The sequence below is a fragment of the Orcinus orca genome, chromosome 14, assembly GCF_937001465.1.
Source record: "Orcinus orca chromosome 14, mOrcOrc1.1, whole genome shotgun sequence".
Lineage (NCBI taxonomy): Eukaryota > Metazoa > Chordata > Mammalia > Artiodactyla > Delphinidae > Orcinus > Orcinus orca.
This window is the reverse complement of record NC_064572.1, coordinates 55,266,462-55,291,092: the sequence shown is the minus strand read 5'-3', so window position 1 is coordinate 55,291,092 and position 24,631 is coordinate 55,266,462. Positions and strand designations below refer to the sequence as shown.

At 38.4% G+C, this 24,631-nt stretch overlaps 1 protein-coding gene and 1 long non-coding RNA gene across 3 annotated transcripts in view; both read right to left on the bottom strand.

Annotated features, from left to right (window-relative positions):
• Positions 1–24,631, bottom strand: part of LOC125960952 (uncharacterized) — a 275,883-nt gene that overhangs the window by 12,850 nt on the left and 238,402 nt on the right. The window lies entirely within an intron of this gene.
• Positions 1–24,631, bottom strand: part of RPP30 (ribonuclease P/MRP subunit p30) — a 28,986-nt gene that overhangs the window by 2,416 nt on the left and 1,939 nt on the right. The window contains exons 3-10 of one of the 2 annotated variants that reach the window (XM_004279386.3): positions 24,303–24,359; positions 23,027–23,101; positions 20,064–20,135; positions 12,254–12,343; positions 3,886–4,002; positions 3,306–3,335; positions 2,891–2,928; positions 2,425–2,504 (exon numbers count right to left, since the gene is read on the bottom strand). In XM_004279386.3, coding sequence (XP_004279434.2) covers positions 2,425–2,504; positions 2,891–2,928; positions 3,306–3,335; positions 3,886–4,002; positions 12,254–12,343; positions 20,064–20,135; positions 23,027–23,101; positions 24,303–24,359 — 559 coding nt within the window. The remainder of the gene's footprint in view (positions 1–2,424; positions 2,505–2,890; positions 2,929–3,305; positions 3,336–3,885; positions 4,003–12,253; positions 12,344–20,063; positions 20,136–23,026; positions 23,102–24,302; positions 24,360–24,631) is intronic. The other variant, XM_033404868.2, reaches the window with a different exon arrangement.

Below are 24,631 nucleotides of genomic sequence, written 5' to 3'. Positions count from 1 at the left end.
CTGGGGAGGAGAGAAAGAGAGACCCCTTGGATACAAAGGAGATAAAAATCAAAAGGATTTGATAAACATAAATTTAGTTAAGAATTATTTCTTATTTCATGTACAAAAGTCAATTCTAAAAGTTAAATATTATCTTCTCATTTATCAGGATTAATTTACCAAGTCTACTAAATCTTTGCCAGTTATTTAAAAGCATTTTAATTTATAAAAGGGACAAAACTGCTCTCAAGGTCATTAAAATACCAACATAATCAGAGAACCTCAAAATAAACACCAATTGCCCGTGATTTCCAAAAAAATGTTACATTTAGAGATGTTTATCACTATGATTATGAGTAAATGTCTAAAAATCAGTAGAATGAATAAAAAATATAAAAATTAAATTGTGAAAATCAACACTTTGTAACAAAACTAAATGCATTAGTTTCAAAATTATATTAGTTTCATCTCAGAAATATTTTTTTTTACATCACATGAACATTTACTTCTTAATCTAAGACAACGGATTATAAACCGTTGAAAAACAAGACTTTTATAATTATCAGATAAAGTAACTCTTTTAGATCTTGAACCTCTTTCCTCTGTCCCCTCCCCACAACCTCCTCAGAATTGCTATTCATTGGTTTCTAGAATCCCACAGGACCCATCTAACTGTGATGCCCTGTAGCAAGCTTTCCCATGTAGAAGCCCAGCTACTGCATGTCCCAAGTCTTCTGTTTTCCAGGTATCCATTCCTGCACTGCCTTCAACAATTGCTCTCATGATAAGGTTTTCACACCCTCCAAGAATTAACCATCTTCTGGTAGTGCTTCAGTGCAGTGCTGTCCTTCTTAAATGTGGCACTCAGGGTGATAGAGATGCCAGCCAGGACTTATCAGTGCAGAGGATAATGATGACACTTTGAATCTTCCTGCCTCAGAATCTTGTATTTCTTCTAATGTAACCTTAGGCTGAATTTGCAATCCTAGTAGACTGAATTTTGAAACTGCTGTCTCAAATTGATCCCAATGTCAACTAAAGTCAGGGTAATTATAACATCCTGTAGATGTGTTGTTAATTCTTCAGGGACAGCAGGCATACACTAGGACTGTCCTGGGCACAACTGAATGAATGGGAATGCTAAAGTCCACAAGGCTTCTTTTAGTTTAGCTTCTGTAAAAGCCTAGCTTTATATATAACTTATTTTGAATAGCTGAGTTTTTTGAAGCACAGATCTTCATATTTTTCCCTACTAAATTTTAAAAATTAACTTCCCTTCCTTGTCTCAGTCTGTTTTAAACCACTAATTGTTATCCAAAATCTTGACGATTCCTTATGTTCATTTAAAATAGACAAAAATAATGGCAGAACTACCAGTGTGAACCAACTGTTCCCTAATTTCAAGAAAATCCTGATAAAGTTTTAATTAATTTGGTCATTCCCAGAGCTTATGTGATGGGTCTAGGCTATGTAATACAACAATCTCAAACTAAAAATGTTGAAAACAAAAGCAAAATCATCTAATTCATGGTAATACAGTAACCAGTTCTACGAAGTGGAAATCAGATCACTAAGATCCAGACATAATACACAAGCTCTCAATAACCTAACTATTCATATGCTAAATCACCCAGTTTATATGTAGCAACCAATTCTGAAGTTTAACATTCATCTGGGTGATATCAAGTCAATTGCTTCTTGACCACTACCACCAGTGCTAAAAATTACAAAGAGAATGAAGATAAAACAGATGAAAAGTGTAAACTTTTTTCTTTTAAAAAGCCTCATTTTTATTCTCCAAAGTCCTAGCATATCAAACACTTCTAGTTCAATTTTTATCATCTGATGAGTAAGAAATTCAGTGCCTTCAAGTAGTGAAATTAAGGTGAGGAGGAAGATATATATAAATGAAATGTGAGTAAAAAATGTGTAGTCTGTGCATAATTGAACAGGTAAACCAAATATGAGAAAATAATCACAAGTTGTAATAAATGTGAAAAGTTATGATTTGAGTTTGTTAGCGGGATTTTTAAAAACATATTTGGTGCTTTTGTGTTCCTCATAACTGGCTTAACGTATATTTTTCACCGTTCAGTTCTCTAAAACAGTGATTTTCAGCAGGGAAAGCATGTCCCTATGGAGGAAAAAGGGAGATGAGAAGCCTATCAAAATGCAGGCGGGGACACACGTGCAGAATAGGAAAGAACGCATTCAATACTCATTTCTGGAAGGCAAACTATATTCATTCCACAAACTACTGAAAATAAAGCCTGAAGTAAAGGGCGAGAAAGCACTGATGGGTATGGCTAAACAGGTTCAGAAAAGATGATCCTAATGGAACTCTGAGGGGCAGGATAATGAAAGTAGATATGGCTCAACTGTTTCACAGAAATGACTGGCTCTTAACATGACCACTCGGTGTTTTTCTTGGAAGGACTTGCTCACCTCCGTGCAGAAGCACCGCTCGGCAGTTGGTGGACACTGCGGCCTTGGCGTCACTTTCCGACAGCCCAAACAGCAACCCTCTGGGGGGTCGTTAAAGATTTCAACCCAGCGTCAGCTGAGGACAGGAGACTAACAGAAACATAACTGACAATGCCAGTTCACCAGAGAGAGGCACTGAGAGAGACACTTTAATTCTATAGTTCTTACTCCAAATGGAACAGGCATTTGAGAAAAGACTCATTTAACTCTAAGCTTTTATAGAGTCCTTCTTTCCCCCTTTTTCTATTTCACCCTTAATCCAGAAAACAAAAGGATGAAGTTTTCACAACCTGATGTAATTTGGTTTTGAAGCTATTAATTGATAAATTTATAGTAAAAGGTTAAAAAATCTTGTTAAAGTATAACATACCAAATTCCAAATTTCCTAAAAGAAAATTTCAATGACTTCTTACTCAGAAAAGGATACAAGTTTGCCACATCGTATGGGCCTCTTATTTCTAAAGGCTAAAATAAAATGAACGAAAAATAGATATGAAAGAAGTTATTCGTAACATTTCAATGACTTCATCTGCAGTAAATAGGATGCTTAAGTATCTAAAAACAAGGAAGTCAACTGCATAAATTTAAGTCCTTATAATTTTGACGGGTTACTTACATTTTTGAAAATATAAAAGATTCCTGAAAAGCATTTTGCAACAATTTAAAGGAAAAACTATTTATATAAACAAAATTTGAAGCCCCAAAGGAATGGAGATAAATTTTACTCTTCAGCAATTACAATGAGCAAATGCGATTAAAAACGAAAACATGCAATAAACCTTTATTACATGACTAATTTAACTTGAAAAGGGAAAAAATGAAGTACTTAATGCCAGACTTACCCTTTCAGCAGCACTAGATATAATTACATTCTACGAAATAGAAAGTAATCAATATTAATCTTAGATAAATGTCAAAAAATTGAAGTCTTATAATACAAGTAACCAGTAATCAAGTTTTAACATAAATACCAACTTCTAAAGTTAAGGTAAATAAAGTGAAAGGATGAAAGACCTCATGTCAAACTAAAGGCAGCCTAAAATAAGAAACAGAACAAGAAGCCTTCCCAACAGTTCTTAGAAAAGATGCATTAGTTTAAAAAACTAGTTGAAAAGGTCATATAACCTTAATTAAACTCAATGATGACAACTGTATCTAGATGATTCTTTCACAGTAGGTAAACGGCCAATTCTTTACTGAAAGATAAAGACTTTCAATATAACTTTTCCCCCCTGATATTATTCTTCCTTAGGATATTTTTCTTTCTCTTAAAACTTGCAAAGCTCATTGAAATGGGAGAATTTGTTGCTGTGCATTGAGAACTTTCTGCTTTAAGGATATGGGGTCAGCTTGACAACCCCAGTATATTAATAATAATAAACTGCTAGGTTTGAAAAATATCCTAAAATTATGGAACCATACCTTTCCTTTGCAGACCTGCATCAAATTGAGGGCGTTGGAAATTGTGTACCTTCTCATTGTGGAGTCTTTGATAGCGGGGCTATAGACAAGTTCAAAGCCCACACCTCGGTCAATTGCCTTCACAGGAAATGAAGAAAATAAACTGTTAAAGCTAAACACACACTGTCTTACTTTATTTTCACTGAACTTCCCCCTCACCTCACACCCCTCCCCCGCACTGCCCACCTCCTGCATGTCCAGGTACAGCCTTGAATAAAGGCGGATTTGTGCCCGAATGGCACCATCTACAGGAGAAGAAAATAGATCTGTGGCTCTGTCTCAACAGAGTTTATCTTAGCTGTGGAGAAGCTGACTTTATATAAACAGGAATCATCAAGAGGCTGAGGAGAGCAACGTCCCAGTGGGGTGGCAGAAGGGCTACTACCCCATGAATTATCAAAAGGAAACCGGAGATGTGTTCCCTACACGCAGGATAAACTGTTTGCAAACATAGTAAACCAAGTAATTTGACCCAAGAATGAAGAGACAAAGAAATGAGCTGAAAAACGTCCAAAGAACAGGAGTGGAACGCCTCTCGGGTAAGTCATTTATTATGCATATGTTGAAGGAAGAAACTAACGGGCCACAGTTGAGTGCCATGTGCTAGGCACTGTGCTAAGAGTCTTATGTATTTATTTAACCCCTACAATACCTTTAGAAGGCACTGTGGCAGAGACAGCTAACTGCCCCGCTATCTCTTCTCTTCTCCCCTTTTTCTTCACTAACAGAGCCCCTGATCTTAAACGGGGCTCATGGATGCCTGGTAAAGAAGATGAAAGCAACCTGGGCCCTTGACAATTCTGCCAAGCTTACCATACTAGCTTGGCGTTTTACATGAGAAAAAGAAACTTCTTTCTTATTTGAGATGTTCTTAATAGGCAGGCATCCACAGGTAAGAAAACAGCCTGGAAGAAGTGGCAATGGGATCTACTACACTATGCAGCTTCCCTGATGAGTGATTCAAATCTTCATCCATTCACAACAGATAGGTTTTTAAGCCAGCTGTGCGTGGGAATGGTTCCTCTCGCAACCATGGAACATGGTTCCTCTCTTGTAAGAGCTTCCAGTTTAGTGCAGGAGACCATCAAATAATTACACAAAAATCCAAAACTTCCACTGTGCTAAGTGCCGTCAAGAAGTCTGGGAGCGGGTGAGGAAGGACTTAATTAACTAGCAGAGAGGAGCGTCTGCAGAGGGAGGGGGCAGTATGTGAAGAAGCTCTAGGGTTGGAGGAAGCATGTAGCATGTAGAGAAGGTCAAAGGCTGGAGAGGAGAGAATGAGGAGAGCCCTGTGGTGGGAGTGGGGGCTGAAGAGGATGGGAACTGCCAAACGGAGACAGAATTAATCTTAACAGCCACATGAAGCATCTAAGGATTTTAGCATGGAGGGGATAATCAGAGTCAGGACGGCAAAGTCGCTTGGTTTCAGTGGTCTTTCAAAGGAGCAAAGGAGGAAAAGCAGGCAAAGACCAGGCAGTATGGTCCAAGTCTCTGCCTGGCAAACGATTTTCTATTTATTACCCAGAGGATGAGTTGGGACTGGTCCAGCTGTGACTGCTGGAGGTCTACTCCTGCATGTTACAAGGACTGGAAAAACCTGTCTTCTTCAGATCTGGCAGTCCACCTTATTTAATTCACATGTACTGGCAGATTCCTTCCACTTGCCCTTCCTGAACAAAGACTTCTTTTCTTCTGCCCCACCCCCCAATCTTCCCTTTCCTTAACTTTTCTGCCTGCCTTGAGGTGCCCAGAATTTATTTTAGATTACCCTATATATATGATATTAGTTTAATTAGCATTTACATGCTATTTTCCACACTGCAACCTCCCCCTCTCCCCTTTTCAGACAACTTTTTCCTGCCTCCAATTCTTTGGCTTGTGTTAATTATATCTGGGAATGATGTCTGTTATGATACTCTTTGTGCCATAAATATATATCTCGTTCTCCCTGCCTAACTTGTACACTTGAGAGCTGGTATCATGATACTTCTTTGTAACACAGAACTGTCTTTTATACAAAAAGCATTTAATATATTTATATTCCGAGTGAATAAATAGTAGCTTATGGAAAAGAGGTCATGTGATAATGCTGTTCACTATGGATTAGCCATCACAAAAGAAACCAGGGTTAACTTGGCAAACTGAAATTCACAGATAAACCAAAACATGTCCTTTAACCGTAGTCTCAACTATCCCCCTGGCTATTTCTCTTACCAAAACTACTAATTAGCCAAAGAGGCTTACTTACAGGTATTTCTTTTCCTCATCCCTCTAGTTGCTGAACTAAAACACAAGTCGGTAGGATGGAGAAGAGGGGACATAAAAGACGTGGATGACACACAGAACTAGGTGACCAGGCCCCAAAGAATTCTGGAAAATTTGCTGCCCCCCCTCCTTGGGGACCAGATCAAAATACAAACTCCTTTTTTGGGGGTTGGAGAGGGTTAGATGGACATAATTATCCACTTAATTTTTTTTTAAGAAAAAAGTTCTGATTCTGATCTTAGTACATTAATCAAATTCACTTTCAAGCTGGAAACTCTCAGAGAAACTGAAGATAATGTGCTACTGAAGGCTGTGAACATTTCTTTCATAACACCTTATTTAAAATTTTTAGATAGATGAAATACAGACTCATTACCTGAGCTCCTGCTTCTAAGCCCATTTTAATGTAAATTGCCTTAAGCTCATCACCTGATTGTTCCTAACAGCCTTTTCATAAAGAATGCCAGTGCCTGCCTGATTGGCTTTTGTTTGCATCTCTGACCAAAGGTTCTGGAGTATGCAGATGATTTCTTTACTAATGAGAAATAACAGTCATAACGATGCTACAAACCAAGAACAGGTGTGTGATATTTGAAAAGAGATGGTGGTGGTAAAATTCCAAGAACTAAGCAAAGCTTAAGAGAAAGAAGAGAGAAAGGAAATAGGGGGTTGATTACTGGGACAATACACAGATTCCCTGTTAATTCCATAAAAATTAGTTCTTTATTGAATTCGAAAGGATGATACTGTTGGTGTCATTCCTGGTTTCATTCTTTGAGATAGGTAACTTGTTCATATGATTCACAAATCAAGTAACATAAGAAAGCAGAAAAGCCTTCACTGTATCTCTGCTCCCACTTGCCCCACCCACACCTCCCATAATCACTTTCACTAACTTCTTGTGTCTTTTTCTAGCGTTTCTTCAGATACAAGCAAATACGAATATATATTATTATTTTTCCTCTCTCTTACCCCAAAGGTAGCCTACTACATTCTGGTTCTGACTTGAAGGGTTTTCCACGTCAGCTCCTAACTTCAGCATTGCTTTACAGCTGCAGAGTACTCCACTGCAGAGGTATGGCATTTACCCAAGCCTCTACTGATAGATTTTGGGTCGTTCCAGTCAATCTATAGCATAAACACTAATTTTTTAGTGTTTTGGGGGATTGCTGGATATTATGGGTTCAATTGTTTCCCCCCATAAAAGGTTATGTTGGGGTCCTAATCCTCAGTACCTTAGGATGTAACATTAATTGGCAATAGTGTCATTGTAGATGTAGTTAGTTAAAATGAGGCCACACTGGGATAGGGCGGACCCCTAATCCAGTAGGACTGGTGTACTTATAAGATGATGGCCATGTGAAGACAGACAGGGAGAAAGAACATGTTGTAAAGACAGAGGTAGAGATTCGAGTTATGCAGTTGCAAGCCAAGGACCAGCAAAGATTGCCAGCAAACCATCAAAATCTAGGAAGAGACAAAGAAGGACTCCCCTAAGGTTTCAGAGGGACCATAACCCCAATAATGTCCTGATTTCAGACTCCCAGTCTCCAGAACAGTGAGCCAATACACTTCTGTTAGTTTAAGCCACCCCATTTGTGGTACTTTGTTATGGTAGCCCCAGGAAACTAATACACTAGGTCAGAGGGTAAAGCATTTATAATTTTGATAGTTGTTGCCAAATTACCCACTGCCCCATAAGGACTGTTCCAATTACACTGCTACCATCAAAGTATGAGAATGTCTGCTTTCCCACAGCCTCACAAAAGTGTATCATCAAACTTCTGGGTTTGTGCCAATCAGACAGGTGATTTTAACGTGAATTTCTCTTAGCATGATGAATTTAAGCATCTTTTCATTTGTTAAAAGGCCATTTGTATTTCCTTTCCTGTGAAATGTCTTTTCCATGTTCTTAATCCATTTTTTTGGATTGATCATCTCTCTCTCTTTTTTTTTTTAACCTTATCAATTTCTAGGAGCTCTTTATATATTACAGAGATTAGTCACCTGTCTGTGATATAAGTGAAACTATTTCTACCAGTCTGTCATTAGTCCTTTTAACTTTGTTTCTGATGGTTTTTTTTTTTTGGCCACACAGACATTTTTTTGGTACTGACAGGTTTGCTGGCACTGCTCCAAGTACTGGATCAATAAAGTACTTAACATAGTTAGGTTCACAATATGTGTGATGAAAAATAAAGTTTATAGAGCACTCACACCCAACTCAAGGATATATGGCAAGATTCCTGGAACAACCTCACTGCTTCAGATACTATTTACTGGATTTCTCTCAGTGGGGACTAACTGGACCATGAAGACAGAAATGGATTAGGGTTAAAGGAAATGCTGAGGGGAAAACATCGGAAAGAGAGCATAAAACATACGATCACTGGAAATGGCTCAATAAACTTGAAGTTATTGTTGAATGGCACTAACACTGTAAAAAAAAAAATCAAAGGTGAAGATACGTGCTGCTTAAAAAAATTCTTCTCAAAACCTGAATTCATAAAGATCATGTTTTAAAATATGAAATTATTCTGTGCGTAACAAAGAGCTCTGCTGTAAAGTAATTTTAAATAGCATTTCCCAGTGGGAAATGACAGCAGATTTAGAATCAAAGCTTAAGTACAAATCCCAAGTCAACCTTTGAGAGAGACATGTACCTGTTGTGAGCCACAAACTACCTGAGTCTCAATTCCATCACCTGCATCACAGAGGTAATTCACATCTACCCCACCCTAAAGCTGCTGGGCTAGAGCAGGTGTGAAAGTGCTTAAGCCTTAAAATGCTAAATAATTAGAAGCCATCTGGCTATCCAAGAAGAGGAGTTGAATTCAACTTTTTTGAAACCCAACTATTACATGATAAAATGATTCCCATACAACTTACTTAAGACTCCAGAGGAGGTTTGCAGGAGACTTTAGAGGGAATTAACATAATTGAAATTATGGTGCCCTAAGCATGTGGTGAAAATAACAAAAGGATTGAGAGCTGAAAGTTATACATAAGGAGTGCTTTGGTATGTTTTAGCTCCTGGGCCCTCCTTTATAATCCCAACCTTCTTTTTTTTTTTTTGTAACTTTGTTGAGGGATCATTGACAAATAGAATGCATATATTTAAAGTCTACAATGTGATGATCTGATATACATATACTCTACACTGTAGAATGATTACTGAGATCAAGATAATTAACACATCCACCACTTGACATAGTTAACCATTTTTTTTGTTTTTTTGTGTGTGTGGTGATGGTGGTGAGAGTGCCTAGGATACTCTCTCAACTACTTTTGAGTTACAATACTGGACTATTAACTACAGTCACCCACGCTGTACATTAGAGCCTCAGAACTTGTTCTTTTTTTAAGTGAAAATCTATACCCTTTGACCTACAATCCCAACCTTCTGAGCTGATAATTCGCACATGGCTTATGGCCTCTAGGTTAAAGGCTAATGAATTAAATATCTTAATGCTCCTATTTCTCACCACCCCATCCAAATTAAGATACCTATACAACTACTATTATTTACCCTGAACAATAAGGTGGACACTTTTTATTGTATGCTTCTAGCTTTTAATTTAATTTTAATTAATTTAACTTTTAATTCCAGTTTCTCTTAAATGAAAATGAGGTGAATGAATTAATAGGGACTCTTCTGCTTCCTGACCAATTCACACCGCAGCCTACTTCTACACTAGACGAGGGCTAAAAATAATCCTGCACAGCCTTCCCTCTACTCCATCATCTAGTTTTTATTAAACAACATATGTAAAATGTTCATACCAGATTTTTAAAAAAGCAGACACTGTGTTAAGTACTGCCTATCCCTCTCACTTGTCAAATTTTTACTTTTCAGAATTCTTAAATTGAAAAATGTGGGAATGAAGCCAAAAATATCCATCAAAAAATAGCACCTTCAGGAACTTACAGATGGAATCAGAAGGTGGGCTGTACTAGTGCTGCCGCCTCCAGTGCATCTCCTCCTCACGCTGCCCCAATGCCCCACCCCCCCTCACAGTGAATGCTGCCTGCCAAGCCCTGACAACCAGCTAAGGACTAACGGTTCACAGGATTTGGCTGTGTTCCCCAAGCTGTACCCAGACATGCAAAATTAGACATATACTCGTTCAATTGACAGATTTTAGGGAAGACCTCTTATAAGCAAGGTATTTGGGTAATGAAAAAAGGACCATGACACAGTTGGTGCTCTCTAGAAGCTCACAATCTGGGTTGGACAGCAGGGCACATTCCTAAGAAACAAATCAAAGGACGAAGCCAAAACAGTCACTGGGCAGCTTATCACTGTTGTGGGACATGAGGAATTATGTGCTGTGCACTGCTGTCCATTCCATGGACTTGGCCTTAGCATCACATGCACTATCTCCTCCCAGCCAAGGACACAGTATCGTACGTGGGTTTACTCAGGCAAAGCCATCTAGAAAATGGCCTTCCTAGTTCATTAAGGTGAAGAGAAAAGCAAAACAGTTGTAAGTTTAAGAGCAACTTAAGGAGGGTGCCATCTACATGGAAAATGGACTGGCAGTGTGAAGCTGGTAAAAAGCTTTGGCAACTTCTAGAGACAGACACTACTAGCTCTGGGGAGCAACAACATGTGAGGCCAGTAAGACTGTCATAACCTTGGGAACTGTGTTAGTTTGAGCCTTTTATCATGGTAGCTGGGGCACATCGGAGATCTCATCTGATGGGGAGTCAACCAGGTCTGTCCCACCCCTGTGTCTGGAGAGCTGAACAGCTTCTCCTTCTTCATTTTACCACTTTCAACAACATATATCTCCAATTCTAAAATGTGATGATTAAGGGTCTTTTTTTTTTAGTGTTTACTTATTTAAGTACCGGCAAGAATGTGGGGAAACAATGATTTGAGCTTAACCAATATTGTTATATGTTCAGTAGTACTCTCATTATTGATCAGAAAAGTGCTGTTTTATAGTTTGCCCTTTAAATATATAACTTTAAAATTCTGAATACTTTTCAAGTACAGCTTTAGTAGCACACACTTAGGGGTAGAACACAAGCCATCTTAAATTTTTCCACACTGCATTCAATTTTTCCACACCATACAGATCATTTTCTCCTCTCACGGTATCTCCCTACTCTCAGCATCAAGCTAATTCCTTAGCAGTGGAGAGGGAAACAAACATTGAAGAACTTGTGATTCTACAGAGACAAAAGAATAGGGGAGTTATCTATCCTGAAAATCCATAAATTTTTAATTTTCCAATTCTGACAGGATTGGGGATGTAATCTAGATTGTCTGTCAAACCTTTTTTCTCCTTCAACAGCACTTCTTGAGAATGGGAGAGAGCTTTGGAAGACTCTATTCTAACTCCTCCCAGGATCTGGTTGTCAATGCAAATAGTTGACAGCTCTGCCAACCTTACAGCTCCACTTTTATGATGCAGTAAGACATAAAAAGGTGTGACAGGTGGAAGATAAGGAGTAGAGGAAAACAAGAGAAATTACGTAGAAAGGTAACGAGAAAAATTCTATAGCAGAGGAAGGAGCACAAGATCTGTTGAATGCATGGTCCCCCTCTTAGGTTATCATAAAGGTAACCCTGGGTTTTTGTGTGAGCCAGCACATTTCAATGCAAATTTTAATTCTGCAGAGACCACGCCTACTGTGCTTTCCAGGCCCTGCCCCCTCCAGTCCCTGCCACCCCACCTTTCCCGTTTGCTGGTGCCTTGGGAACCCTCTCTCTATTTTGTCCTACGCCTTTCTTGGCTGCTCTGTCTCCTTAATGTTCAACATTCAGACTGTAAGTGTCCATCATTATTAGCTATCCTCTTAGGAAATTTCCTTCACAAATTTGAGCTTCTAAGGCCTTTCAAACACATCTTGGTAATTCACTGGATATTTTTTATTTTAAGCTTTCTTTTCTACCTTTAGTCAGCTTAGAAAAAAAAATCCTCTTTTTAAATTGCCTATTTATTACTAGCCTTTGTTTTTTCCCCTCTAAGAACAGCAGTTTCTTCTGCCCCTTTTCCAGTGTGTTAATGCACATGTAGAGATTCACATATAGAATGGAAACTGTGACACTTACCACATTAATAGGGGGTCTTTTGAAGTAAAATGGTAGCTTCTCTGTTACAGTTATGCAGACTAAATCCACATCTAAATGTGTACATGCAACCTGTCAAGAAGAAAAAAACAGGTAAAGCCAAAAGGAAAATTGGCACATGTTAAGAATGGGGTAGGGTCAAACGTGATACAAAGAAATGTAAATAGATATGGCTCACTCCATAGGCATTACACGGTTCTGTGTTCAAATACATCTGTCCCTTTACAAAGTCAATGCTTAGCCATTCCTTCACATTTGGTTTGAATGGTTTAGCTGTAATCTAGCTGAAGCAGAGTGATATGTCTATAGACCATCTCAACAGATAGGGTCTAGAGACCCTCTAATTCATGGTCAGCTACATAAGGAGAAGTTGCTAAGAGAGGCTGAGTTTCTGGAAGTTACTTCAGTTTGTTCTAGAAAAAGGAAACTAACTGCTCTGAAATCCAAGAAAAAATAAATAGATAAGCCAAAAGGAATGTATGCATGGTCCACTTACTCCAGAAATTATTTATTTTTATGCCAGCAATTGGTCCACGCCTGTGGCTCCTATCAGTCTATTGACTGGCCAAAGAAATACATGGCACTACTAATGGCATTTTGTTCAAATGCTAATAGAAACAGAGCATCTCCATAAATGGTCAAAGCAGAGCTGTTATAAATCAAATGACACTGAATGCACTTTTTTCAACTTTTAATTTCCCTTTCCTTTGTTCTCATTTTTGCTATTATTTGTTGATATTCTGCATTTACTTCCAAAAGAGATTTGAAGCTGCTTATAAAAAAAGACATGCAAGATAAAATAAATAGATAAGGAAATGAGGATAAAAGGAAAATCAGGGAAGGAACATAAAGCCAGGGAAAGGTTACTAGCATAACAGTACAGGCCAAAAGACAGGGCTAGAAGCTCCATACCCGTCTCTCATTTTGCCATTATTTGATTTACAGCAATAAAAGGAATTGGCTGTTTTGTACCATGACAAAAATAAGCCTTACTATCAATGCTGGTGTAAATCCAAGCTGCCAGGGTGGCTGTGCTGGCAAACTAACATCCGTGGCACGGACCAAGAGAAAGGGGTCAAGAGGGGGTGACAATGCCCCACAGGGTCAGCTCGACCTTCAGCAGTGACAGGAATGTCACATCTTATCCTTTCTCTTCAGAATCCCCACTTCAGTCGTTCCTACCCCCACCCCAGGGCTCCAGGAAGCAGGTAGTGATCAGAGGCTGCCTGGCTTTAAGACAGTCATAGTAACTTAGTAAGCCTGGGAAGTAAGGCTGGTTTGGCAGAAACACTTGGCTCATAAAGAATCTGCCCCATCCCAACTGCTACAGCTGTCCAACTCATAAAAGAGTCATTGAAAATGTGATAAGAATGGATGAAGTAAAGGTCTGAATAGCAGATAAAACAAAAAACACGCTCAGCTTCTGTTTGCCATTTTTAAACTACCAGATTGGCAAAGATCAAAAAGTTTAGCAATATACAGGTGACACAAAACTAAACAAACAGGGACTCACAGGGTCTTTAAATCAGTACAGGGTCTTGAAAAGCATTTCAGCAATAGGTATCAAAATTTTATAAGCACACATCAGCAAATTCCTATACGTATAGGAACGTATCCTACAGAGACTAGAAATGCATTCTATAGCCATATACCTTACAAATGCTTGAGGATATTGGTGAAAGGACGGTCGCTGCAACACCAATCACAAAAGACTAGACACAACTAAACATCCCTCAATTTTACTTAAAACAAATTATGGTCCCTTTATGCAAGAGAACATGCTGACTCCTTAAACAGAATGAGGTACCTCTCTAGTGGACATTATGGAACCATCTCCGAGATATACTGCCAGGTGAAAAAACCATGGTATTAGGAAGGAAGGAAGGAAGGAGAGGAAAAGGAGAATGAAGAAAGGAAGGAAGGACTAGGTAAAAATACTTCTGAAAAGAAACACAAGAACTGCTAGCAGTGGCTGCCTCTGGAGAAAAGGGAGAGAGCGTTTTGGGTGGGAGGAAGGTGTACTTTTCAGTGCATACCTCTTTGCACTGTTTCAATTCATTATTACAAATTATTTTTCATTTCAAAAAGCTGATTCATTTCTTAAAAGCCTGTTAAACATTCTTCCGCAGAGTAAAGCTAAATTAGGTTACCTTTTTATTTATGTATTGCTCCTTTCTTCCCTCTTTTATGTAACAGTAGCTAATTAAAAAATATCCCTTGTGTTGGTTTAAGTACACGCATTATAATAAACTTTCAGTTACAAAGGATGGCTCCACTTGGCTCCCTCTGATACCTCAGACTTAAAATGTTTCAAACCGAATTCTTTTGTTATTTAGCTTTCTATTAATCCAATTGTTCAACTGATACATTTAGATAACTATAAAATAAGAGCTAATGTTCACACTATAATGAAATGCTTTCTAAATCATTAAAAAGATTAAATTACGTCCAAATATATTTGTGATTAAGAATTTGATTATTGTGGTTTTGGCAGGTTGTATATGAATTCATATCAATTGTTCTTAACCTTTTCTTTGGCCAAGGATTCCTATGAGGATTTAAGGAAGGTATTCCCCAAACTGCACATATACACACATACATTTATCTTTGATTTTATGGAACAAGCGGAATAAGAAAAGGGGGTTCAGTCTCCCCCAACTCCCCTTCATGGATGTCAGGTTAGTACATTCTAATATTTTATTCAAGGGAGAGCCAGGCTTGCCCAGGGAAAAAAGAGATGCCCGTAAATGGGGCCTCCCAAACTGAACTGTTTTAAGAAAAAAAACAAACCTCCCTGAAGAATTTATTTAAAATGGAGATTACCAGGCCCTACCCTCAGCAGTAAATTCAGTAAGCAGGGTCTAATAACCTGCATTTTAACAAAGTTTCCTGGGAAATCTGACACCAGTGGAGCCAGAGCATACCTTAAGAAGAACTGCCTTGAAAGATACGCCTTTTCAGTAGCCTCAGGTGTTAGCAGCATATACTACAATAATGCTCTGCAAAGAGTAAGGCATGGATTTTGGAAGCAGGAAGAAAACAACTTCTATTTTCATTTATTTTTAATTCCTTCCCTTAAAATGTTTTGTTCAGTGTGTGTATATTATTTCATAAAGCACACTGATATAACGGAGCATGCAAATAATTTTTTTTATTGGAGTATAATTGCTTTACACTGGTGTGTTAGTTTCTGCTTTATAACAAAGTGAATCAGTTATACATATACATATATCCCCATATCTCTTCCCTCTTGCTTCTCCCTCCCTCCCTCCTTCCCTATCCCACCCTTCTAACTGGTCACAAAGCACCAAGCTGATCTCCCTGTGCTATGCGACTGCTTCCCACTAGCTAGCTATTTTACATTTGGTAGTGTATATATGTCCATGTCACTCTCTCACTTTGTCCCAGCTTACCCTTCCCCCTCCCCGTGTCAAGTCCATTCTCTAGTAGGTCTGCGTCTTTAACCCTGTCTTGTCCCTAGGTTCTTCATGACTTTTTTTTTTTTAGATTCCATATATATGTGTTAGCATACGGTATTTGTTTTTCTCTTTCTGACTTACTTCACTCTGTATGACAGACTCCTAGGTCCATCCCCCTCACTACAAATAACTCAATTTTGTTTCTTTTTATGGCTGAGTAATATTCCATTGTATATATGTGCCACATCTTCTTTATCCATTCATCTGTTGATGGACACTTAGGTTGCTTCCATGTCCTGGCTATTGTAAATAGAGCTGCAATGAACATTGTGGTACATGACTGTTTTTGAATTATGGTTTTCTCAGGGTATATGCCCAGTAGTGGGATTACTGGGTCATATGGTAGTTCTATTTTTAGTTTTTTAAGGAACCTCCATACTGTTCTCCATAGTGGCTGTATCAATTTACATTCCCACCAACAGTGCAAAAAGGTTCCCCTTTCTCCACACCCTCTCCAGCATTTATTGTTTCTAGATTTTTTGATGATGGCCATTCTGACCGGTGTGAGATGATATCTCATTGTAGTTTTGATTTGCATTTCTCTAATGATTAATGATGTTGAGCATTCTTTCATGTGTTTGTTGGCAATCTGTGTATCTTCTTTCGAGAAATGTCTATTTAGGTTTTCTGCCCATTTTTGGATTGGGCTGTTTGTTTTTTTGATATTGAGCTGCATAAGCTGTTTGTAAATTTTGGAGATGAATCCTTTGTCAGTTGCTTCACTTGGAAATATTTTCTCCCATTCTGAGGGTTATCTTTTTGTCTTGTTTACGGTTTTCTTTGCTGTGCAAAAGCTTTTAAGTTTCATTAGGTTCCATTTGTTTATTTTTGTTTTTATTTCCATTTCTCTAGGAGGTGGGTCAAAAAGGATCTTGCTGTGATTTATGTTAGTGTTCTGCCTATGTTTGCCTCTAAGGGTTTGATAGTGTCTGGCCTTACATTTAGGTCTTTAATCCATTTTGAGTGTATTTTTGTGTATGGTGTTAGAGAGTGTTCTAATTTCATTCTTTTACATGTAGCTGTCCAGTTTTCCCAGCACCACTTATTGAAGAGGCTGTCTTTTCTCCATTGTATATTCTTGCCTCCTTTATCAAAGATAAAGTGACCATATGTGTGTGGGTTTATCTCTGGGCTTTCTATCATGTTCTACTGATCTATATTTCTGTTTTTGTGCTAGTACCATACTGTTTTGATTATTGTAGCTTTGTACTATAGTCTGAAGTCCAGGAGCCTGATTCCTCCAGCTCCGCTTTTCTTTCTCAAGATTGCTTTGGCTATTTGGGGTCTTCTGTGTTTCCATACAAGTTATGAAATTACATGCAAATAATTTAAAAGAAAATAAACATACACATATTGGGGATGTGGGATCACTATTTTTTTAAACTGATACAGTACACACTCAAGGTAGTTTGGAGACCATTGGACTAAATAACCTGAATTCTCCTCACCCTGTCTTGTCCTAAATGGGAGTAACAATGGAAAAGAATATGAAGAAGAATATATATGTCTATAACTGATTCACTTTGCTGTACAGAAGAAATTAACATAACATTGTAAATCAACTGTACTTCAATAAAAATTTTTTTAAAAACCCTAAATGGGAATAACTAACTCAGAAGCTCCTGAAACTTCTATGTATCTCTCTCTGCCAAATCCCACCATCACCCCCATCCTAAGAAGCCCCAGCCAATGGAATCTGCTTACAGTCTTTCATCTTTGCCTTATCCCCTGGGGTAATTATGGAGAAAAAGGATTTATCTATGAGATATCTTCCAGATACTCTGAGTGGAAAAGAGTATGTTATTTCCCATGGAAACAACTCTATTTAAGGTGGTTAGATTTTATACTACTAATTGTTAACACATGTATAGGAATGCTTTTATAACTCATTTTGGAGACCTTAGTTACAGAATATCGTATCTACGGACACTTGTTTACATTCTAGATAATCAACTTACAAACCAAACAAATAAAATCACTTAACAGAACATAACCTGTTAAGCAACAAACTGCTTGCATCTGACCCAATTCCAAACCATGATATGCTTACAAAAGCTTTATAATTAAAAGAAAAAAGTCTTTTTAAATTGATTTTCTATATAAAACGGGGAGAATGTCAACTTCAACTGAATCTTAAAGGATGGGTAAGATTTGGAAAGATAAGATGTTCTGATTTTAAAAACTGTTTTCTCTGCAGTCAATTCCAAACAAATACTCTGTCAATTATTTATAGCTTTCTTCCATCTTCCAGAATATTTCTGACTGTTCCACCCATCATCATGAATTATGTGTTCACAGTTTTGAATTAAAACTTGTGAATAATCTGAGAAAAACAAGTAATAAGATAAATTCACTAAATCAAATTATAATGTATTCTAAGACTCCAAAGTCCTATCTCTATGACATAACTACCTTAAGTTTAGAGCAAATCATTGAGCCTAAGTCTCAATTTTCTCTTCTACAAAATGGGGATAATAATAGGCCTTTGTCCCAATTATCCCCAGGATTGTTGTTTTCTCTAATCACCAGTAAATGGCTATGGAAATTTTAAGTTGTATGCTCTTCAAAATCCATTCGAAAAACAAGTGTACAATAAAAAACTGGGTACGCTACCAACTTTTAGTCTACAGTATAACTGAGTTGTTAATATTTAATAACAAAACTAAATTGCTGTTCAACAAATTTGGACATATCCATGGTCCATCTTAGGGTTTCAGCACTGAATTAGAACCCCTGTGAACTTAAAAAAAGATACCCAAACTCAACCCCAAACCTACTGGATCAGAATCTCCAACAGTGGAGATCTGAACGTGCCTGATTTTAAAAGGTTCCACAGGGGTCTCTGATGACTAAGAACTACTCAATCCTACTCCCCGTTTTTCTGAAATGAAATTCTTGAGAATTACTATAATTGAGCATTTTAGAAAAGGAGTCACCAAAAAACAGGAATTCACAGATAACTTGTACTATTTCTCTGCATTAATACAGTAAGTCCCCTACATACAAACCTTCAAATTATGAACTTTCAAAGATGCAAACGTGCCCCTGTATGTCAGCTGTTGTACTGTACTACTGTACTTTTCAAGGTACTGTACTGTAAGATTAAAAATGTTTTTATTTTTTGTGTTTGTTAGTTTTTTATGTATTATTTGTGTGAAAAGTATTATAAATCTATTACAGTACAGTACTATATAGCCGATTGTGTTAGTTGGGTACCTAGGCTAACTTTGTTGGACTTACAAACAAATTGGACTTACGAACGAGCTCTTGGAACGGAGCTCATTCGTATATAGGGTACTTAGTGTATAAACAATTAAGAATTGTTAATGTGCCTTGAAAATGAAATTTGCCACACACGAGTCTCCTTAGTCAGCAACTCCATCTACTGGATAAACTTAGGGAAAATCTTATAATTTTAGAACGGACTTTGCTTAAAAACAAATTATGCTGTAAAAGTAAAACATCAAAGACCAGTGCTTTCTTCCCCCCCCCCCCGCCATAACATCCCTTTAGTGGATACACTTTTGGTAGATGGCTACCTAAATAAAGACAACATTCCAAACTTCTTAAAGGAGCTATACCTCACTTTACACAGTAAAACATATTCCTGAAAAACTATATTACATTTGATTTTTTCTTTTCTGTGATCACTTACAATGCCCAGTGTGTTCTGTCTCAAGTTGACAAAATGACCATACACATTAAACAATTTTCCCTCCTGAAAAGTCATAGAAATGGCCATTTGAAAAGGACAAAAGAAATTAAATTCATAAAGGTTCTCTTATACAAAAAGGAATAGTATCAGCAGATGGTTGATTCTGAAGGATTTCTAGAAGACCAAAGGCTGATATGATCATGCTGGCATATGGACCACACCTCAGAGCACACAAACGGGAAAGCTAAAACAGAGAAGGAATCTTCTATGCCACAGTAGAACCTTGCTCCCTTCTTCTGTCACAGGCAGCAGCGAATAGTAAGAAGGGCAGAAACTGAAGCGCTTTTAGAGCTAGAAAGAGATGGACCATCATTTACCTAAGAGAAGTTTCAAACGAATGAATGAAGCAGAGATAAAGAAACAGAAGAAAACGTGATGGACTCTTTTAATCTCAGCCCATCAAATATCTAGCAGAATAAATAAAACAAAACAAAATATGTCACCCAAATACACCCTTGTGCAATTCCAGAACACCAAGTATAAATAAAAAATCCTCAAAGTTTCCAGATGAGCTTATACAGGTCACCTACAAAGGTATAACATCAAACTTCTTATATAAAATAATGAGTACTATTTTCTTTTACTATCTGTTACTTACATGAAAAAGTTTTTCTGTCTTTGGAAAAACTGCAACGATATCATACAGCCGGACTCTTGAAGAAGTTGCTCTCTAGTAATATAAAAAGAATGTTACCATACTTATGCAACAACAAATGCATATGGAATTCTGACTAATGTCCTGGCTGCACTTATATTTCAATTGTGTAACACTTCTAATATGCCACTGACATTTCTGCTTTGCTTTGTATGTTGTCAGAAAAGACCACCTCAGCACATGAGACTCCAGATACCAACTTCCATCCCACCAAGGAGGAAGGAATCATCCTCCTTCCTTCATTCCCACATTGTTATGCTTTAACTGTGTACCAAATATTTTGTTTGAGATAGAAAAATCAAATTAGATAGCTGCTGCTCTTACAAGCTAGCAGAGGAGCTTGCCAGAAATTTACTGAGCACCTGCTGTGTGTGGGGCACTGGGGATACAAAATCACTTAAGGCATATGTCTGTTCTCAGTGGAACTCACCATTTTTTGGTGAGATAAGAAATACACGTGACTAAGTGTGATGTGATTAGGTTCACAATGAGAATACTGTTAAATACAAATTAAACTGCTAAGCATGCAAGAAAATACCCGAGAGTCCTAAGACAGAAGAAGAGGAATTTATCCGTTAAAGATTGTTTATAAAAGAAAGTCTCAAACTTATGTGTGTATGCATGTGAAAAGGCTGGAAAAATATATATTCAAGAGTACAATCTCTGAGTGATGAGATATGGGATATTTCTTCTTTGCCCGTTGGCACCTTTAAAATTTTTTACCTCTTATTCTGCAAAAAGAAAAGGCATGATAAAAATTAGAGGAGGAAAGAGATAGGTTGAAGAGAAGCAGCAGGTACTGTGCTTGAGCAGGTAAGAAAACCTGCTGGGCAGATGTATGCTGAGACAGGGCAGGCTCCAGGTCTCAGAAAAAGTCAGGATCCAGGACTCTTTGTCCTCTGCTTGCCCACTCCCATCTGGGATGTGGACAAATAGGGGCCACCAGGATGTTAATGATAACAAGAGAAAATCAAACTCTTCGTGACCATAAAAAGTCAGCTCCATTTATGTCTCCCTGGGCTTAGATAACCAGAATGCTGCCTGCAGTTGTATAAAATCCCAAAATTTGGCTTTCTGTAATTTCTTTAGCAATGCTAATGTTAGAAAGGAGGCCAGCCCTTCCTTGATTACTCCTGTTCTGTGATAGAGGAGGCCATTCCAGCTAAAGATGAAACAGCTCACCTTCTCAGAGATCTCACTTTCTCTCTCCCTCACTGGACCCATCCCATCAGCACCAGGCATTCTCAAGTCTCCATCTAACCAACAAAATCTAGACAGCAGGTTCTCATCCACCAGCCTCCCTATGCCTTCTGTTCCTCCACAGAAGCAATTTTCTCAAGCAAAGTCAGCAGCACACACTGGCTGCATGTTCTCACGTCCCTATCATTTCCGTGGAAATGGCTTTTACTAAGGCAACCAATGACCTCCACGTCATTAGGAGACTTGCCCATTCAACACATGTTTTAGCCCTTCTCCGACTTAACTACTTAGGCACCTTGATGCTGCTGGGCCTTCTCACATTCCTCGTTGTCCACCTACTTCTCAGACAGTCCTGCCTCAGTCTCTAATCCTAGCTCATCCCTCATCCTTTACTCCACCATTAAATACCGAATTTCCTCAGGGCTCTGTCCTAGACCTTCTCTTCCCACATATTTTTACCAAGGAGTCTCATCCAGTCTCATGATTTCAATTACTCTCTACAGGGTGACCACTTCCAAATCAGTATCTTTAATTAGGGTCCCTCTTCTGAGGGTCGCACCTTTTTTTCCAACCCCCCATTTGACAAGCTCCACTGGAACTCTCACAATAACCCATCACGTCTGAAACGTGATGATCTAAACTTACTTCTCTTTCTATGTCCCATCTCAGGAAATGGTACCATCTACTTACCTGGCTGCTCAGGCCAAGGCAGGGAGTCATCACCTTCTATCCAATCAACAAATCCATCCAAATCCTGTCAATCCTCCCGTCTCCCCCAGCCCCAGTGCCTCTTAAATCCCCTCCTTTATCCCTTCTAATCTATTCTCTATAATGCAAACTTCATAATTGTACTCCCTTGGTTAAAACCTTCAAAGGCTTCTTCTAATTGCTCACCCAGACCCACCTCCCTAACCTCATCCCAGGATAGACAGCTCATCAGGTGCAACTCAACTGGTGTTTCATTTTCCAGAATGCACCATGTTTCTTCTTGGATTCAGGACCTTGCATAATCCATCCTGTCTGTGGAAACATTCTCTCCCTCACTTGGCACCTATAACACTGATTCTTCTGGCCCCTGTCTGAACATCAGCTTCCTCGGTGGGCCTCCTGTTGCACATTCCCAGGACATTCCTTATTTGCTACCTCCCACTTTTTAAACATTCCTCCCATTTTTATTTATTTTTAATTTTTAATTTTTTTGCGATACGCGGGCCTCTCACTGTTGTGGCCTCTCCCGTTGCGGAGCACAGGCTCCGGACGCACAGGCTCAGCGGCCATGGCTCACGGGCCCAGCCGCTCCGCGGCATGTGGGATCCTTCCAGTCTGGGGCACGAACCCGTGTCCCCTGCATCGGCAGGTGGACGCTCAACCACTGCGCCACCAGGGAAGCCCCCTTCCCATTTTTAAAAGGATTGTGTCTGTATTATTCATAGCAATATCCCCAGTACCCACCTATGTCCACTTCATGTAAGTTCAATGAAAACCACTTGCTGAAAGATTCTTTAATTGTGGTATTCTTATACATGTGCCATGAGTAGAAGAGATTCTGTTATACTATGTGAATTCTGAGCTAAGGAAAGCAGTCAAGTGTCACACACCGGGGGTCGGGGGAGATGGAAGAATGGGAGGAGTTGGAAAAACAACAGTATTCAGCAGAAATCAATACAACTTACAAGGCCAAGAGAGAAGAAAAACAACTAACCTACCAAAACATTGCAGTGAGATGGATCCGAAACGATAATTGTCAGTCTAGTTAAAATCTTAATTGGTTTTGATTTTCCCTGTAATCAAAAAAGCACAAAATAGAAATGACTGATTTTCCTCCTTAACAGTGGAAAGTACTCATTAAAAGATACTAACAATAAAAGATAGTGAAGATCAGTAAAACCTAGTCCTCACTCTCAAGGAATTTATAATACAGGTGTACCTAGTTTTATTGTGTTTTGCTTTGTTGTGCTTCACTGATATTGCATTTTTTACAAATTGAAGGGTGGCGGCAACCCTGTGTTGAGCAAGTCTACTGGCGCCATTTTCCAACAGCATTCGCTCACTTCATGTCTCTGTGTCATATTTTGGTAATTCTCCCAGTATTTCACACTTTTTCATTATTTTCATATTTGTTATGGTGATCTATGATCAATGCGAACCGGGGCCCTCGCAATGGAAGTGCCGAGTGCTAACCACTGGACTGCCAGGGAATTCCCTGATCACTGATCTTTGATGGTACTATTGTAATTGTTTTCAGTGAAAAAAACCATACCCATATAAGACATCGAACTTAATCAATTGTTGAAACGACAACAAAGGATTCAGAATATTATATAAACTTAGTTGATAAAGCAGTGGCAGGGTATGAGAAGACTAACTCCAATTCTGAAAGATCTGCTGTGGGTAAAATACTATCAAACAGCGTTGCATGCTACAGAGAAATCATAGTGAAAGGAAGAGTCCATTCATGCAGCAAACTCACTGTTGTCTTATTTTAAGAAACTGCCGCAGCCACCCCAACCTTCAGAAACCACCACCCTGATCGGTCAGCAGCCTTCAGCACTGAGGCAAGACCCTCCACAGGCAAAAAGATTACAACTTGCTGAAGACTGAGACGATGGTGAGCATTTTTAAGCAATAAAATATTTTAAAATTAAGGTATATACTTTTTTTTTTTAGACATAATGCTACTTCACACTTATTGAACTACAGTACAATGTAAGCGTAAATTTAATATGCACCAGGAAACCAAAACATTCGTGTGACTCGTTTTATTGTGGTGGTCTGGAACCAGACCTACAATATCTCTGAGGTATACCTGTACAGCCAGAGAAAAAGAGATGTACATAATGTTTCGCAGAAGAGCTGAGTCTTCATGGAAAGCTAAGACTAGTAGACAGAGGAAGGGGCAGTACAGATTAGAGAACCACATATATGACTGGGCATGTCTGAGCTGGATGAGTAAGTACTACGTTTCTTAAACAAAACACTTACCTGTACAATTGGCAAAGTTGTAAAGAGTTCAGAAACAGCTACTGGTTTTTCAATTTCCTACAACAAAGAAGAATATTTTTTTAAAAAAGCTAATTTCTGGCACTCAGAAACACTAAATAAGTTGTGTGTATGTGCATGTGTGTGTTTTTTAATGAAGAAAGCTAAAGCAGAGAAGCAGCTGAGAACACCAATGGATAGGAGGGATGAACAATAGTTGTTAGAATGAAACAATCTGTAAGGAACAGCTGTTGGCCTAAAGGGAGATATGCATATTTACTAGTATGTTTGGCAGGGAAATGAATTAGTAATGAGTCCATGACAGTACGATA